This window comes from Pantherophis guttatus, chromosome 1 (assembly GCF_059756535.1).
Source record: "Pantherophis guttatus breed Tessera chromosome 1, ASM5975653v1, whole genome shotgun sequence".
Lineage (NCBI taxonomy): Eukaryota > Metazoa > Chordata > Lepidosauria > Squamata > Colubridae > Pantherophis > Pantherophis guttatus.
This window is the reverse complement of record NC_142063.1, coordinates 101,177,124-101,195,893: the sequence shown is the minus strand read 5'-3', so window position 1 is coordinate 101,195,893 and position 18,770 is coordinate 101,177,124. Positions and strand designations below refer to the sequence as shown.

The window sequence follows — 18,770 nt, the reverse complement described above, 5'->3', positions numbered from 1 at the left end:
CACTTTTCTGCATTAATATTCAGAACTTTGTTAACAGACTATAATCACACTATAATGGCCCTACCCTCTGGATTGGGGGCAGGTTGGGAAATATTTTCCCTAGGAAAAAAAGAGTTTTAATGAACAGAGGTTACTTTGATGATTGAGCCATCATTTGAGGGGCAAAACTCACAAATATTTTATTTTTCCAAAATCAGCATAAAACCAATGGCAAGAATTTTTGTAGTTGTCTTGATCAAATTTGGAAACCTGTTGGAATTGCTGTCTCTCTTCTTCCAGGAGCTGGAAACCACTGTTGATATTCTGATGGATAGAACTTTTTTAAAAAGTGATTTTCAGACCCTTGAAGAAAAGTACCATCAATGAAAGTAAGCATTCAAAAAATTGGCTAGAATAGCTTACTACAGTTGCAGCAAACATCTGTCTGACTATGTTCATTAGCTGATTCATATATTACAATTATTTTCCCTTTAGGAAGGAAATCATCTTAAATAGCAATGTAAGCGATAGGATCTTCTGTGTGCTTTTTAATGCTGATTGGCAGAAGTATCTACAGACTTTAATTTATGCATAGATAGGGACCATGACTTCTTTAAAACTCTGAAGATGACTGCCTATGGAAATTCTCAGTCACCCAGCACATGGTTGTCCCTGTCAAGAGGCAACTGGACTTTCTTTTTTTTTCCTTTGAAGACATTTCACTTCTCATTCAAGAAACTTCTTCAGCTCTGACTGGATGGTGAAGAATGGAAGGATTTATATTCCTTGAAGACAACTAGTCATTTGCTTTCTTTTAGAGAGTCGTTGAGGCCACCTGGAGGTATATCTGTGTCTTCAGGGTCACCTGAGTAGTGCAAATGGATTTGGAGCGTTCTTGGAATTGTTGAAAGGACTGTGTTGTAGACTGAAGATAGATGATGTCGTATTCCTCTCCCTCTGTTGAGAGAGGACTGTTCAATTTTGACACAGATGGCCACTTTGACCCCTCTTTCAAACCAGTGGGCCTCTCTGTCCAAAATGTGGACTTTTCTGTCTTCAAAAGAATGGTCTTTGTCTTTTAAATGAAGATGGACTGCTGAATCTTATCTTGATGGGTTTGTTCTCCTAACAAACCCGTCAGTACAAGATAAATCCTTCAATTTCCCCACCATTTAGTCAGAACTGGAGAAGCTTCTTGGATGAGAAGTGAAACATCTTCAAAGAAAAACCAGAAAGTCCAGTTGCTTCTTGAAAAAGGCACCTTTGGGACATTATGAAGATTTACATAAGGTCAGCAATCTCATCTCTGAATTCTGAATTTCCTGTCTCCCTTCCCTGCAAAAGGAAATGGGTGTGGTATCAGCACAAATGGCCATGGAGGTGCAGAATCTCATAACCTGAATGAGGTTCATAGCCAGTTGGAGCTCCAAATGTTGCCAACTTTAAAGGCTTCTCCATGAATTATGAATTTGTTCCAGATGGGAAATCTAGTGCTACATAGGATAGAAAAAAAAGCTATTTCCATGCCTTAACTTGACTTCAACTTCTCTCAACAACGAATTTGCCATAAAATATATGCTTTATTGTGATAACATTGCCTCAACAAGCTCTTAGTCGGTCATCTTTTCACCGTGATAAGCAGGCTACAATTTGCATATTTCTCAGCCTCACAATGCATTGTTAAGTTTACAATCTTATCTTTCTATTTAATAAAAAGCGTCTATGTATTTCCTTTGCTTATTTTGTAGAAGAATGTCTTCCAAGCAGGCCACCTCTCCATTTGCATCTGATGGAGAGGGAACAACAACCCAGGACTTAGCATCACAGGAGCAGGAAGACGACAACAATGAAGAACTTGTCACTTCCCATCTGCCTCTGCACACCATATTGCACAACAAACCTCACTCTGAAGAGCTCCCAGCTCTAGTCACTACAATCCAACCAGACTCAGACTGGAACAGTGTTATCTCAACTCAGCATAGGATGGTATGTCCCGAAGGGGTGGTACATTTTGAGTCATCATTTAGGGCAGCTTTCCTTATCTATGATCTTTTTGAGATTGTACGGTGGATTGGTTTGATTATTATACTAAATTATATTAGCTTCTATTTATAAATGATTCCCGTCTCTGCCAGATTCACCTTATTTTTTCTTGAGATGGTTTTTTGGTTAACCTTGGGTAAGGTTAAAGAAAACAAGCCAGATTCATGAACTGTTATTTTGAATTTGGAGAACACATCAATTCACAGTTTATCTAAAATGAAAGCAAGACTTTCCAGTTCCTCCTTTCAGCAGAATCAGAGTGCTATAATTTTGTCTGTACTAAACCATGGTTAAGTTGTATGCTTGAATATAATGAATAAGAAAGCAGCAAGCTTAATAGTTCTTTTTTTTTTTTTTGGATATAAATATACAAGTTTTTCCCAATAAGGCTTCTTGATTAGTTTGCCTTAAAAAAAATCTTTGTTAAGTATAGATGCTGCTGTTTTCTGATTTAACTTTTAACGTAATAGCTATTAGTTAATTGATACAGTTAGTTGATTTTTGTACAGCCAGATATTTTATTGTTTTAACAGAGGTATCTTTTCTTCATGTTAGCAGAGTTATCTGCCCTCCAACTTTGGGAAAATGTTTGGCATGATCTTTAAAATCTAATTTCTAAAGGCCTTCAGCTCTGCTCATGTATCAGCACACAATATTAACATTGGAAAAATGCAGCATCTCTCTCTAAATGGTTCTGTTTGAGAACTTCTGATTTGAAGTTTAAAATGACTGTGATTCCATTCCACAGCATGTCGATAACAATGATAAAAGTTCCTTGTTGTGGTATATGTTTGGGAAATGGAGAAGAAGCAGTAAGAAAAGCTTTGAAGTAGAAAAGCTTCCATAGAATCATAGGATAGGAAGGACCTGATTGCCAGATACTTTAAATCCTGAATTTAGAGGACATCATCCCTCTCAAGACAGACTGTTCGTGCTAGCTGAAAATTCTTATTAACATTAGTCTATTTTTTTCTTATAAGTCCATTAATGTGATACAAAACGAAGAACATTTCAAAATGTAGTCACAGCTATTTAGATTCTACAGTAAAGTATGTGTTTATGATGAAGAGGATTTTGACTTCTGAGGTAAATGTTATACTATTTGATTATTTATATGGATAACATAATCAATTCTACAAGTATCCCTTTGAAATATTATATATGTATCTACTAATCTACTATGCACAGACATATTGTCCATTTTAAAGAAATGTTGACTTCAGTTTTTACATTACAGTTTTAACATTTTTACATATCCAGGCATTGATTTTATATATTTGTAATAGTATGTTGCAAGTGGAAAAACCTTCTTTTATCCCCTAAATATGTAAGGTTTCTATTTTATAAGTGTGTTGTCATAGTATTTCTATGGCATCAATAAAAACATAAAGTAACAGACATTATCTTAGTAGTGTGGTGGGCAGACTGAAATTTTGCTGGAAAACTTGCCAAAAATTACAGTGTCAAATAATTTGGTTTATTGTGCTTTTCCAGTGAAAAATAATAATCTACATACTGTATTTAAAAAAAAGGGTAGCCACAGGAGTATTGCTGACAGAGAGTACGTGCTGGATGTGCTTTCCCCCCTCTTCTCCTTCTTTAAAATATAGGCTTTAACCCCTCTCCCCTCTTTGTTCTCTCTTTTAGCTATTTCTTTTTAGAGGAATTGACTTCATTACAGGACTGCTTACTTCAAAGGCTCCCAAATTTATGAAATTGAGTGCAATCATATGCCCACTTATTAGAAGTCTAGTTGAATTTAATAGGACTTAATTCTTAATGTTTTTTTTTTAATAATGAATCTCATTTCTTAGTTCTTGCTTACTTTTTCTTGCTCTTCTTGAGGATACAATAATGATGGGGTCAGTTTTGTTGGTTTAGTTCCTCACTCCTAATTTGCAAGCATAGATTTAGATGTTAGCTGAGCATCTTCAGGTAATGACCTCCAATTGGCTAGCCACTTGCCAAGCATTGTATTTAAGGATGCCTCTTCTTGCCACAAGTTTGCCTGTCTCCTACCTGCATGCTTTTTTGTGTGCAATATCTGAACACCGAAGTTGGAACCAACATTCTGCTTTGGCTCAGTGCCTCTAAATTGATTTAGTATATAAACTGAGGCAGCTAAATGTCTTGTTCCTTACATCATCCCTCAATGTAATCTCTCATCTGTCTCTTTGATCAGGTGACATCAAGTGGTGTCAGCTAGGCAGCAGTTCCGATGGTTTGCCATTTTCTGCCTCATCTGTTTGGGATGATGTAGGAGCAAAATTTGGTGCTAACTTGGATACTGAGGGGATGCAAGGATGACACATCATCTTTTTAATAAAGATTTTTGGCTTTTTGTTTACTGTGCAAACTTTCCAAGAAGATGCAGATGTGATGGTATTTCAGTAAAATGTATCCTTCTCCATAGTTGTGGAGTAATTCTAAAAAGGATTCCCAGCTCTGCTGTGCTTCCCTAAGGCACAAACTAAGTTCCCTAAGCTGTTCATATTATTTAATAAAAGAAAAAAGGTACCTCCAGTTGCCTTATACAGTTAATGAGATCAATCTATATATATAAAAGCCAAATACCACTCACTCATCACAAAATCTCCAGAACGGTAAAGCCTACAAACTTGAAATTTGGCACATATGTTCCTCTTGACTTCTAGATGCTCGCTAAGAAGAATTTTTTGAAATGACCATCAGATCATTAGTATTTCATATACAGTATTATATTCACACACTCTGATGCTAAGGAGTTAGACATTCTACTCCCACTCCCCACCTGAAAGGAACTCTGTCCCAACTGCCAGTTGCCTTATATTAACACGCTCTGATGCTGCCCCATCATTAAACCCGGCCAGCACGTAACTCATCCGGCCTGCGGGCTGGGACATTTTACTCCCCATCCCCCTCTGTTCCAACTGCCAGTTGCCTTATATTAACACACTCTGATGCTATGGGGTTACACGTTCTACATTAAGTTTCACGCTGCAAGTGTCAATTTATCATGCCCAATCACATAGTTTCGTAGTGAAGCACAGGCGTCCAGTTAGTCACTTATAAAATAACTGCAAGCAAATGCAAAAGGAGACAGTACAAGGCCTGGGGATGCTTTATTCTTCCTTCAAGATTTTCTGTTTCTATGGAAAAATTAGGCTTCACATCAACTCTAGCATTTTCAAGAAGCTGAAAGAGACACAAGTTACACCATTATTTGATTTTTGAATCACCTTTGAGAGACTTAGCTGAAAATCATTACTGATCTCATGGCCTCCAGTAGGCTAAGTAATTTCATGTAGGCAAGGGCTGACTATTTGGTGCAGGTCTGATCTTTAAAAGAAAATTATCTCAATAAGTACTGTATATCTCATAGAAAAGCATTATAGCTTATAACATAGTTAGGTATGTTCTATCATGGTGCACCTAGATCTTGGTTGAATGGCATTCATTTGATCAAACCCTTTTGATCATTACTGAATTTTTTTAGTTTGTGTGCCTCAATTAGGACAAGCTTTGTGTTCACAGTTATGTGTTCAATGTTCTTACTTTTCCTATCAGTTCATATTTGATGGACAGTATTTTGGAAAAAGAAAAATTATGCTTCCATGTTCTAGGCATTAACACTTCGATGTTGTGTGTGAAATTTTGACATGGCAATGGTCAGAAGATAAACATGTATATTTTGGCCACAACTGATGTGGGATCAATGTAAGGTGTGAAGCCCATACAACTGTTTTTTCTGGATATGAATGTGGAAGAAAAGATTCCCAATCATCTCTTGAGAACGAAGTACTAATTCTTAAATTATAGAAAGTGAAAACATTATAGAATTCCATCTGTGGCCTTTTGATGAGTGGTTGAAGATTTTAAATAATAAGCTTTCTCCTTATGTATTTAATAATTTCTTTCACGTCTTATATTAAGAAATAAAAGTATGGTGGCAATGAAAAATGGTGGAAAGCATACTAAAAGCTTGTAGGGAGATGATGATGAAAAGGTATAGAGGAGGTATACTTCAGGAGTAACTGTTCCTATAGATCAATAAATATGCTCATTTACAGTATAGCTTCAGCATGGGGTGATTTTGTAATCAAATGTTCAGTATACCTATCCTTTATATTATCTTGATAAAGATTTGCTTTCATATGAAATGATATGCAGGAAGGATTGAAAGTGAGAAATAGTGCTGCTAGAGATAGAAAAATATGTCACTTTCTTCATTTCTTCCATATATTTTACATCATTTTTAGAAGTACATTTTAAAATTTGTACATATTTCATATTCATTATGTTTTATATATGTGTTTGTCTGTGTATCTGTGTAGATGCTTCAATACATCATTAATTTTGTTGTATAGTACTTTTTTGTATTTTTAACCATAATGTTATAGATGTATTTCTTGTAAATATCATTCCTGGTATATGGATTTTGGTATATAGTTTTAGAAAATTGCAAAATTCATATACTGATTTGTAAAGTGAAAATATGGTAGATTTATATCAAAGGGCAAAGTTTAATTTACTTTCTAATCCCTAATTCTTAAGTAGTTTTTTAGAGCATAGAATTTATTTTATTTATTAGTTATATTTATATAGCCATTCAAATTTATGATGGACCCTCCAAAAGATACTTATGACCTGGTTTTAAAGTTCTGTCTTGTCCCTCCCACGATCATGTGAACACAGTTTGGACACTTGGTAACTGGCCTGCATTTATTGCTGTTTGTAGTGCCCTGGGTCATATGCAATGGTGGGTTGCTCCCGGTTCTGTCCGGTTCTTTAGAACCGGTAGTAAAAGCGGTGGGAGGCTCTGCCCACCCACCCAGACATCATAAATGAAGATCTGTGCATGCGCAGAAGCTTCTGCATGCACGGTTCCATTGCGAACCCGTAGTAAAGGTAAGTAGAACCCACCCCTGTTCATATGTCAATGATTTACAACTTTTTTTTGCCAGAAATTGGTGTTTACTTCCAGTTTCTGGCAGAAACTGGCCCATAGCTAGCAATGGGTTTACTTAATGATTGTGGTGTTTTCTCAACAATTGCTACTATAATAGTTTTAAAATGGGTCTGGTCATGTGATGGCCCACTTTATCACAACCTACAACTATCTCTACTTGTAAATCATCAGTTTTATTTGAATTAAATCAAATATATATTAAAAAAGGCAGAAGGCATAGTCTTCTATGAATTAGTAGAAATCACCGCTAGTTTGTAAAAATTACTACCTACGTGAATAATCTTTTCACACCAAGTATAATAATTGAGATATTTTGATTAATTTATTAATTAAAATATTTCATCTTCTTCTGCCATGAAATTAACAGCTCATGTAATATCTAAAGCACTATACATTGATTTTAATTTTTAATGTTTAAAGCATATAGAGCATCATTTACAGGTAAGAAATAATTATCAAGTGCCAGTTCCTAAATGAATGAGGTTATTAATATTAAGAACAACGTGAGTTCTGGTCACAGCAAGGACAAGTTACAAACTGTCCAATATCTCCATTCCCAGAAGATCTTGCAGAGATCTTCCAGGAATGGCCTTGCTGAAATTGTTGCTGAGATGCTACACTGCTAACATGAGTAAATCATTCATGTGAATAGTTACGTATTAGGGCCAATTAATGATTTATCAGTTGACACCAGCTAATGCAGCTATGCAAGATTTAATAAAATAAGGAATATGAAAAAAATGCCTTAATTTCCAGAATTCTGAATAGGAGCACTTATCTGACTTACAGTATAAGATCACAGTAACATAATATATTAAACAACCCATATATTAAACTTATATGTATCATTAAATCAATTGTATAAATGAAAATTGTTTTCAAACTTTTAGGAATTGTTTTTTTACTGACTACTTTGTGTGTTTTGAATATCTGGAAGCCAAAATATTTTGCTTTAAAGTCCCCTCTAGTATTCCCAACTGTTATTTATAGGATGAATTTAACAAATGGGAGGTGCATTTAGAAATTATTTTTGCACTCATTCTTTATTTAATAAATGTTCATGGAGATTCTTCATTTGATAGATTCAGCAACAGACAACAATTTCTATGTTAGAAATTGGAGTAGTTTCAGCTTGAATAATCACCATTCATGTAGATTTTCAATGGAAAGAGTCTTAACAATTGGAGAAGGCGAATTTTCATTACACCTTAGAAATTATAAGTTTTGATGCTCTTGTTCCTGAAAAAAATTGTTCCGGAGAAAAAATATCTTTAAAGGTACATTTTAAGGTGTTGGTAGACAAATTATGTCCTTTGTTTTCATGTACTTGAGAACAATGTAAATAATTAAAGAACCATGATGGCTCAGTGGTTAGAATGCAATATTGTAGACTGACTCTGCCACTGCCAGGAGTTCGATTCTCAAAGTTGATGCAGCCTTCCGTCCTTCCGAGATCAGTAAAATGAGGACCCAGATTGTTGTGGGCAATGTACTAAGTTGTACAATTAAGTTGTAAAGCACTAAGTGCTATTGCTAAGACAGAGAAATAAGTGTTTAGAACTGGAATTAAAGAGTTTGGACCATTTGTTGCAGAAAGGTTAGTTTGAAAAGCAAGAACAGTAATAGAGTATAATAGTAGCATATGCACATGATTTTGTTTGGATCTAGACTTGGTGATCTGGAAAAGAGTATTTTTTATCTGAATCTGGCTTTTCAGTTCAGAGCCTGTACTAAAATCTGTTTTCCTTTGATTGCCAGTGAAAATCAACAAATGGCTGTTTTTTTGTAAGTATACAAATAGATGAAGAATAATTATACCCTGTGACATAATGATTACTCTAGAGTCATATGAAGTAAAGATAAATAACTAAAAGCTTTTTGTTTGTGTAAAATTTTTAATTATATTCAGAACCCATTGTTCCCTTGTTTCACATTCCACAATCTCACAAATAGGTTGGTAGTAGACAATGCTGATTGTTACTGGCCAATCAACTTGGATAAAAACTGGCTAAAGGTTGATTTTTAAAACATTTATGAATGCACTAAAATACAAATTACCATAGAAAACAATGGGAAAATAGGCCTAGCCTAATCCACTGAACAATAAGTTTGTTTAAACAAGAATCTGGTATCAAAACCACTTTTTCTTAGTTAGATAAGATAGATTAATTAGCTTTTAAAATTATAAATTATATATTCTTGAGCCAGCAAATGAACAAGACAAAAAGCAGCCACCATTCCTTTCAACTATCATCTTTCTAGAAAATAAACAAGCCAGGAAGGCAACTACATTTTTTTTTTATTCCTATGATTTTATTCCTATGATTTTTTTTCTTAAAGTTCATGATTTTTAAACATACAATTACACATTTTTGTTGGCAAAATAAATAATGTTCCCTTTGCTTAATTTTTTTCTTATACATTGAGTAGCTTCTGATTCCTTTTAACTGCAGGAATAAAATCATAACATAGCAGAAAATATAGGGGGACTCACAGAATGCATGCCTACTAAAACTCCAAAAACATTACTTATGCTTAGCTTCAGCAGAGTAATATGCACAAGAGTAATATGCACACTCATATTCAAACTCAGCTAATTAACTAAACCAACACTATACTGGTGATCTTTGCATTTGCACCAATTGCATGCTAATCACAATATGCCCCCCCAATACACATTTGCTTTATTTGCCGACAAAATAAGCACAGATCCATTGCACATTGTCTACCCCCTTGAAGTCTGATTTCTTCATAGCAAGGAAATAAAATAAAGCTAAGCAAAAGAGTGATTACTCACGAACAGGCTGGAAAGATTGCATGGGTGAATAGCTGTCTTCTTCTATGGCTGCGTGCTTAAGTGCTACTTTCGTCCCAGTTCTCTACATGGTCGTCTCCTCACCACCACCCTTCCCTCCCTGTTAACAGTACTGAGGTCTGGACTGTTCCTGCTGCCAGAAAAAAATTTGAAAAAAGGCCAGCCAATTACCTACCAACAAACAGCAGCGCAAAGGATTCTTGGAACACTCAAAGTTCTGCTGCTTTGTTCTAAGTGCTTTGTTTATAGCTTGGAACCTTTGAAACATGATTTCAGCTCAGAATATTTTCAGACCAAAACTTTTTGCACATCCTTATTTTTAAATTCTGGTTTGGAAAAAAGGAAATATTCCAGTTGGATCAGAGGACTAATGCTTTATAGAAATTATTGTAGCTGCCTCAGAAGAAACGGTAGAAATTTATGAGGATAGGTTTAAAAAACCCAGGGAGTAACAGTAAAAAAAGAAGTGGTTATAAAGGTCCTTATTTCTTACTCAGGTGGCACTAAAAATAGATATTGGTTGAAAGCAAGTAGTGGCAAAAGAAATACAGGTAGTCCTTGAGTTGTGACCACAATTTAGCCCAAAATTTCTGTTGTTAAGTGAGACATTTGTTAAGTGAGTTTTGCCCCATTTTACGTCATTTCTTGCCTCCGTTGTTAACTGAATCACTGCATAAATTGGTAACCCGGATGTTAAGTGAATCTGGCTTCCCCATTGACTTTGCTTGTCAGAAGGTCGCAAAAGGGGATCACATGACCTTGGGACACAGCAACGGCCATAAATATGAACCAGTTGCCAAGCATCTAAATTTTGGTCACATGATCATGGGGATGGTGCAACAGTCATAACTCTGAAAATGGGTTTTCTTTTTCAGTGCCATTGTAGCTTTGAGTGATCACTAAATGAACAGTTGTAAGTCGAGGACTACCTGTAATACTTGAGTTTCCAACTTTTTCTATCATGCCTCTGTATTCTTACTCTATCCTTTAAAATATTTCTTGCATTGAGTAGTGACATAAGCCTGTAAAATATTATTTCAGTATCACCTTCTTAAAACAAAATGATCTAGCAATCTGATGAAATTATGTATCTGTTTAGAATTTGCCATTCACGGTAGGATAGTTGCTCCTTTTCCCCTGTTTCTTCTATCCCTGAAGCTTTACTTATATGGAATCCAAAGAGAAATGTATTCTTTTAGACAACATATTGATAGGTTTTTGGGTCTGCGTGGATTCTAAATAACAAGCTGGGGAAGCTTGAAGGGCACTTTTAGACCATGTAAGTAGAGTCATACTTCATTTAATAAATTTCCTTTCAATAATTGTTCAACGCAACATTATAGAATTTGACCAATCTACTCCTGTTCTTGCTGGATTATTCATCAGCTTTGATGAGACACTTTCTGTTTGTCTAATAAATTATTGAGGTATCAGCAGATTGATTTAAAAAACTTTAATGTAGAAATATTGTTAAGATTGACTTGTACAATTTGTGTACCATGGAGCAAAAATAATTTACCAAGGGGTGAAACAGGTCACAGTCCTCCTATTTTGTGTTTTCTAACAGCCACACAAACAAGGAAATTGATAAGCATTTGAGAACATTAGACTTGGTTGATTTAAAAGTGACTGTCATAATTATTCTCATAAATTCTTTGCATGGTAGATCATCTTCCACCTGTAGTCATTGCTGTGCTCACATTTAGTAAATCTGTATGGATCTTCTTCTGCTAAATTGTGACTGTGTTAACACATTGTACCAAGCCATATTTGGTTTTGACATTTGGTCTTGTAATCAGAGCCATTGTGATACATAAACTATGTTTGATAGCTTACCTTATCTGAATCATCTGAATCCAATGAATAATGCTTGAGATAACCATGGCTTAGTGGAATGTGTGAAGCAGGTCAATGTTTGCCTTTTTCAAAAGAGGTTATGACATTTAAAATTAGCAACACAATGTGGACATAAGTTGGCTCAGAAGTTAAAGCGTACTTCTAAATTTGCGCTTAAAAATATGTGTCTGTTGTCAATAACAGCTAAATATATTGCCTTTTTGGTGATGCATGTTAACCAATATATAAAAACTTGAAGTATAATTCAGTGAGAGAGTTAATAACTGTTATTCTATGTATGTATGTATATATTTCTATACAGTTGGGTATTATATGGTTTGGGTTTAAAATTTCTAATTTGTTCTGTTCTATAAAAATAAAATATATATCCTGCCTCCAAGTTATATTGATTAAGTAATAATTTCTAATAGAGTAGAATAAAATAGAGTATGAAAGTGTTGTATATTGATAAGATGTAAGGAATACTTCTTATCTGCATAAGAGGACTGCATAATAGAGACTTTTTCTATTCTTTAACAGAGAAGCAGCTACCTATGCTCAGTATAATAAACAACATTTCCAAATGGATTCATGTGTCAATAAACTACTGTTCTTGGACAGTGGACCACTTGATGAATGTAACAGTAACACTAAATAATATATAGAAGCCACATAACTCTTTTATTTTATTTATTAGAGTCATATTCTTCCTTTGTACAGGAGCTCAAGGTAGTATATATACTGCTCCCATTTCTTGTTTATCTCAACCACAGCAACACTGTGAGGCAAATTTCGTTGAAAGAAAGCAACTGAATCATCCAGTAAACTTCCATAGCTGAAGGTGAGCTCGAAGCTGGATCTGCCTATTTCGCATCCCAAGTCCAAACATTGTTCCATTATACCACCTCATTGGCTCTCGTTCTAAAAATGTGTGGACACTTTAAGTCATGTTATGAGCTTCCCTCAAGCTAAGAATGAAATCTATATTTGTAAAATGATATCTGACCATGTGCTTTCATCTGAAAAAAATCCATTCAGTTCAAGAAGCACATCCATAGCAATGTATGGATTGCATTATAAAACCAATATTCTTTTATTCCAGGTTATCCTGATGCCTACAGCCTTCCAAATGTTGCTTTAATTAAATTTATATGATGCCAACTCCTACTTTAATATGCTAACTTGGCACTGGTATCCCTCTTTGAATCAGAATGCCAAGAAAAAGATGGCATATGGGGAAGAGAAGAGGGGATCAATGACTAGCCAATAAAGCATGGGGAAATGGGGAAAAAATGGTTCTCAAACTTGCTGAAAAAGCAGAGTCTTTTGAAATTGAAATATACCAGTAGTGTCATCTTGTCAGGTGAATATTAGGGCATGTCCAGGCATGGATGTGCAGTATAACTGTGACGTGGTAAGATTAACAACAGGTAATGGGCTTTGTATCTCCTTTCCAAAGAAATGATTTGACAACTATATAATGCATTATCATATATTACGTGCCTATGACATAACAAAGTGGGACTGTCTAGAAAAGATTCAGAATGTGTTCCCCAAAATTTTCATTTGAAATCAGTTCTTGGGAAAAGAAATGAGGATGTAGCTTTGAGGAAGGCTGGAACATTGGGATTTGTTTCTTTTTCAAACTTAATCATTGATTATGGGCCTTCAGCTTTATCTAGGTTACAACAGCTTGCTTTTTGGAGCTTCTGTGGATATCAGGCTTTGGAAACAGTCTTTCATTCAATTGCAGTATTTTTTTTTTCCAGCATGTTTTGAAAGTAGCAGCATTTATATGCTGTAAATTGTTTGGTTTCTTTCCTACTTTGGTTGAGAAGGAATCAGGTATGCATGCTGATTAACACACTCCAGTCATTAACATATGATTATGTGGGCTGCATATTGAGCACCTGCCAAAGGATGTAATCCAGTACTTTGCTACATCTGTGCAAGACTTTATACATTTTCTTTTGTACTTTGACAGCTTAGAGAGGAAAAATGGGCTTTGTGTCTGTTTCAAAGAATAAAGCTGTGTATGTACAGTGCTTTTGTTGACTTAGGAAAATAAGCCATGGACATCACTTAGTGAGGTTTATTAAAAAGAAAAATGTTTCATAGCCTTGAAAACATGACTCTTTCAGCAATTTGTATCACTAGCATAAACACACGGGTTACAACATTTCTCCTTGTTTACAAGGATGATCTTTTCTCGGATTTGGCAAAGGGATTCTTTATTTGTAACATTTCTATGAGATTCCCTTATGTCCGTAACTTCTTTTTATGTGTGATACTTACAAATGGTTGAGTACAAGAACACAAGGGTTCTATTGCTTTGCCCTGATGTTCCATTTCAGGCACTGCAAAATAGATGCAGAAGGTATGTAAATATAAACTCTATAGACTTTCTAATAGTGGGTGATAATATTTGAAGGCATCCAATTTTTTTGCTATTTGCAACTTACACTCTAGTAGCATTTACATTGTAGTGGTATGTGAGCAAGGTTCTCTTGTTGCTCTTGTTATACATTTCTAGTGGCTTATTAGTCTGTCTTTCTGGATCTATCTCAGGGGTGGTCTGCTGGGGGTTCGCAGAGAGAACCTCTAGCTAAGATTCTGTGCAGTTCGGAGAACCCCCAAATCCCACTCCAGGCTGACCCCATTCACCCCACCCTACCCCTCCCAGGAGTCCCCACGTGGCCCGTTTTGGATGCAGGTAAGTGCAGGGCGCGCATGGAGGCTTGGGGTGGGTGAAAAATGGGCCTACCAGAAGTTTGGGAAGGCTGGAAATGGGCCTGTTTCCGGCCTCCACAGGGCCTCTGGAACCTGGGGATGCCATTTTCGCCCACCCGGAAGCTCAAGGAAAGCCTCCGGAGCCCAGGGAGGCAAAAATGCCCCCCGTTGTGGTGCAGGAGGCCGACTAGGCCACGTCCACATGGCCATACCCACCCAGCAACCAGGCAGAGAACCCCTTGCTAAAATTTTTGAAGCCTACCCCTGATCTATCTATCTATCTATCGATCTATCGATCGATCTATCAATCGTTTTATTTCATTTCCTTTGCTTTGGAATGTTAAGTTCCTATTTGAAGGAGAACTGCAGAAGCTTACAGCCATGCATAACATTTGAATTTATTTTCCAGTACATGAGTTAAATATATAGAAACACAGATCAGGCATTCCAAACAAACATAAAAATCCATTACCTCTCATCAGAACTTCAAAGAGAAAACCTTTTCTCCAGCCATTAACAACTTTTGAGAGACTCCAAAGTTTAGTTGTTTGGTTTTTTCCCTCAGGATATTATTCAAATATCGCAGTTTCCTCCTTTGTTCCTTTTCACATTTCATATTGAAAACTGGCTTTTACAGCCTAAAGTCAAATCCAAAATGAGAGTTCTGTTCACAAAATCGTGATAGAGGCCCTTTACAATAAATGCACATAGTTTTAGTAACATTATGGCATGACTCTATTAATTTAAAATAAATATAGTTTCCAATATTATATACAAATGTCGGAACAAGCCTAGTGATGTGGCTAAGGACTATGTTATGTGATTAAAGAGCACATAACATAAAGGCTACTTGTTAAAAAATATGATAGTCAAGTTGATGCTAATTTAATGTTTGCTAAATCTGAGATTATATCAGATTATCAGTTGGAAGTTAAATACATTTTCTTCATTAAATAGTATAACTTCTTATATAACCAACTTGGAAACAATAAAGGTATATCAGTTTTGTGTAGTGAAATTAGGATAAAATTGAAGCTGTCATGTTATTTTATATTGCAAAGACCTATGTCATTCTCAGCTCCAACCAATTGCCCCAATTCTATCTCGAATTAAGGGATTACAGGGTTGTAAAAAGGAAGTTTTACAATCAGTGATTATTTTAAGCTGTTATTGAAGAAGTTGCTCAACTTGTGTTTTTCATTTACATTTATTAGGAAGAATCTCTTTTGGTTCTGATTGTACTGTAGTTCTCTTTTTGGTCTGGAATCATGATAGCTAGTTTAGGTGCTATCAAGTCAGGTGTGACCATTGGTGACAAAAGTTCATCATCTTGACCTATCAGGACATTCTACTGATCTTGATTTTATCTTTTCACCACAGCTGGTGTCATTCCCTTTTTCCCTTTCTTTCAAGCTTACCAAACATAATAGTTTGTTTTTCTATAGATAGGCCTCAACTGGTTGGTTAACAACTGTTTGAAGTTATGACAGTCTTGGAAAGGTGCCTTATAACTCATAAAGCACCCTTTATGTCCCATAAAGCACTTCCAGCTGTTGTAAAAAGTTGTGCCACCCCTCCATCACATGACAGCATTTTAGGCACTTGGCAACCAGCTCACATTTACAATTGGCTGCAGTATCTCATGGACATGTGTCTATGATTTGCAACAAATTTTGCCAGTTTCTGACAAAAGACACCCATTTGGTAGAATGGATTCACTTAACAACAATGTGGTTCACTTAACAATTATAAAAAAAATGGATCTGGTCACATGGGTGCCTTGATGTATGACTATAACAACTTACAACTGAAATTCTGCTCCCAATTGTGATCATAAGTCAACGACTACCTGTATTCTGTTATCTGCTTGCATCACATGCCTGAAGTATATATATTTCTGCTTGCTAATTATTGCTTCAAGAAAGAAGTCAGTCTAAGATGGATTGATTGGTTTTTCTTGCAGCCCGTGGTACTCTGGATAATTATGTCCAAATCCATAATTCAGACAGGTCTTGCTCCATAATTCAGACATGTCCTGCTTTAACTATTGAATTAACTATTCTGATCTCCGTTGTTGTAAAAATATCCATATCTTTTCTCATTATGTCTGTCATTGCCTGCTTCCCTAGAATTAATCTCTTCTTTACATCTCCAGCAACCACTTGTCTTTATCTCTACTCATTCCCCAAAAATGCAAAACTTCCATCTTTACTTCTTTAATGTCACTAATGAGTAAACAAGTTAGTTCACGCTATCTTTGTCATCTTAATATTTGTCACTAATCTATGCTGAAAGGACAGTTGTTCAAATCATTTGTAGAATGCATTTAGGCTCCCTAAACTTTGCTGTTTCTGAAAACATATGGATTGGCTTTTCAAGATCCCTCTTTCAGAACCATAAATGTGTTTCCAATGTAGCACCGAGATTAGATACTGGCATCTCCAGAATAAAAATTAAAATCTGGCAGATAATGTTGCTGGATAAGGTTTAGTCTGTAACCATAGAGATGCTCCTGCTAATGGAATTAACAGGTTTAGTTTCAAATAATGGGGAAGTTTTATAAGTAAACTAAACACTTACCGGCTGCCCTGTAAGTACCTGTTAAGATCTGATTTCAACAAAACTAAGAAGGTAACTAAGCAGTGGATTGTTGACATAGAGTTAAAACACAAAGTCAACCAAACTGAGCTGGAGAAAGGTAGGAGAAAGCCTAAAATACTATTTTTAACCTCTTTTCACTATTTTGCTTTAGAGGAAGCAAGCTTGAATACTCACTAGACGCACTATAACAAAACAAAACCTATAATACTTTGGAGACATTATGTGATATGATAGAATAGATGATAATGTTGACCAAGATGGACAGAAAGAGAAAAGGCCAACAGTAAAAGTGGTGGCCCAACAAAATGCTGGAAGCTACAAGAGTTCATCTACAAGAATTGCATAATATGGTAAGAGACTTTTATCCATAGAATTGCCAGGAGATGGTTATAATTTGGTGGAACATAACAATGGTATTGTGTAAATCAGGGGTGGGCTCTACTTACCTTTACTACTGGTTCGCAATGGGAGTGGGTGGAGCCTCCCGCCGCTTTTACTACCGGTTCTAAAGAATCGGACAGAACTGGGAGCAACCCACCACTGATATAAATTATCTAAAGTTGCTTTACTACTTTAAATACCACAGGCCTTCTTCACAGGCCATTTTAATGCTCTCCCTTTAGCAGTCTTAGAAGCAGGTATAACAGTCTCTGAGTCTTTGGCCATCTGAATCTGGAGAAGTTCAAACATGAGTTCTTAAGATTCAGCCCTATACTGATATTTGGCTAAGGCTGTTGCAGCCTATAGTAGTGAAACATTGTGATCACCAGGATGAATTCTGTATGGAATATTTTTTGGCTGACACAAATTCAAAAGTTGTAAACATAGCAGAGAAATGCTGCTCCCTGGCATCTAGGACCTGATGCAGAATGGTATTTCCAGTAGGATAGGGCTAATGCACTTATCAGAATACTGTTATCTTTTATGGCTGTATTTTATGTGTATATCAGTTGAGGTCTGAAACCATAATTAAACATTGAACATGAAAACAATCCTATTTTTTACTTTTCATTTTTATCTTCACAAGGAATTAATCTGTCAGATAACAGTGGTACTCCCTGTATATATCAGATATTTGCATTTTGACCTCCAATTTTGAGTCTAGCTGTAATCTTTCCAAGCCTGCCATCTTATAATATATTTCCTGTGTAATTGAACAAATATGAGGATAATATGCATTTTTATCTCAAAGCCTTCGTGATTCTGAACTGCTTGGTTTCTCCAAATTCAGTTTTTACAGGAGCTTCTTGTACATTTTAAAGGAGCCTCTGAAGAATAATCAAATGTTCTGGCATGCCTTAATATATTCCTCATTCTGGCATGAATCTACACAATCAAACGCCTTGCCGCAGCCAATAAAGGAAAAGTAAACCATCTTGAATTCTCTTGCTCTCTCCATTATCCATCTTTTGTTAACACTCTAATCTCGTGTCCCTCTGCTTTTTCTAAAACCTGCCTGTTCATTTGGCCTTTCTTCTCTATGTATGGCTTTATTCTTCTTTGTAAAGATCTTAAGCAAAACTGTGCTTGCATGAGGAATTAGCACCACAGCTCCCTTGTTTCTCCCTTCTTTGGTATAGGTGTACATACCACGTTATTATTAATTCTACTTCAAATTTGTTTAATCACAGGTCCATCAATTTCAACAGATCTACCTTAAGCAAGAGCATAAGCTTTTATTTATAAAGTGCTTTTCTCTTCAGCAATATTTACTTTCTCTTACAGCATTTGTCTTTGAAACTGGGGAGGAACCTGGAATTACTTGAGCAAAATAGGTAGGGAGAACTTCAAAAGAAGAGGGGAGGAAAGGGTTAAAAG

The 18,770-nt window shown here is 35.7% G+C and overlaps 1 protein-coding gene across 27 annotated transcripts in view; it reads left to right on the top strand.

Moving 5' to 3' along the window:
• SOX6 (SRY-box transcription factor 6) overlaps positions 1 to 18,770 on the top strand; it is a 492,935-nt gene that overhangs the window by 205,252 nt on the left and 268,913 nt on the right. For 22 of the 27 annotated variants that reach the window (XM_087879414.1, XM_087879426.1, XM_060687705.2 and 19 more), the window contains one exon: positions 1,728 to 1,965. The exons of 1 other annotated variant lie outside the window; for it this stretch is intronic. In XM_087879414.1, the coding sequence (XP_087735540.1) occupies positions 1,732 to 1,965 (234 nt within the window). In that variant the 5' untranslated portion in view covers positions 1,728 to 1,731. Of the gene's footprint in view, positions 1 to 279; positions 369 to 1,727; positions 1,966 to 18,770 lie in introns of those variants that run through there. 4 more of the 27 variants (XM_087879474.1, XM_087879463.1, XM_087879434.1 and 1 more) reach the window with 1 other exon arrangement.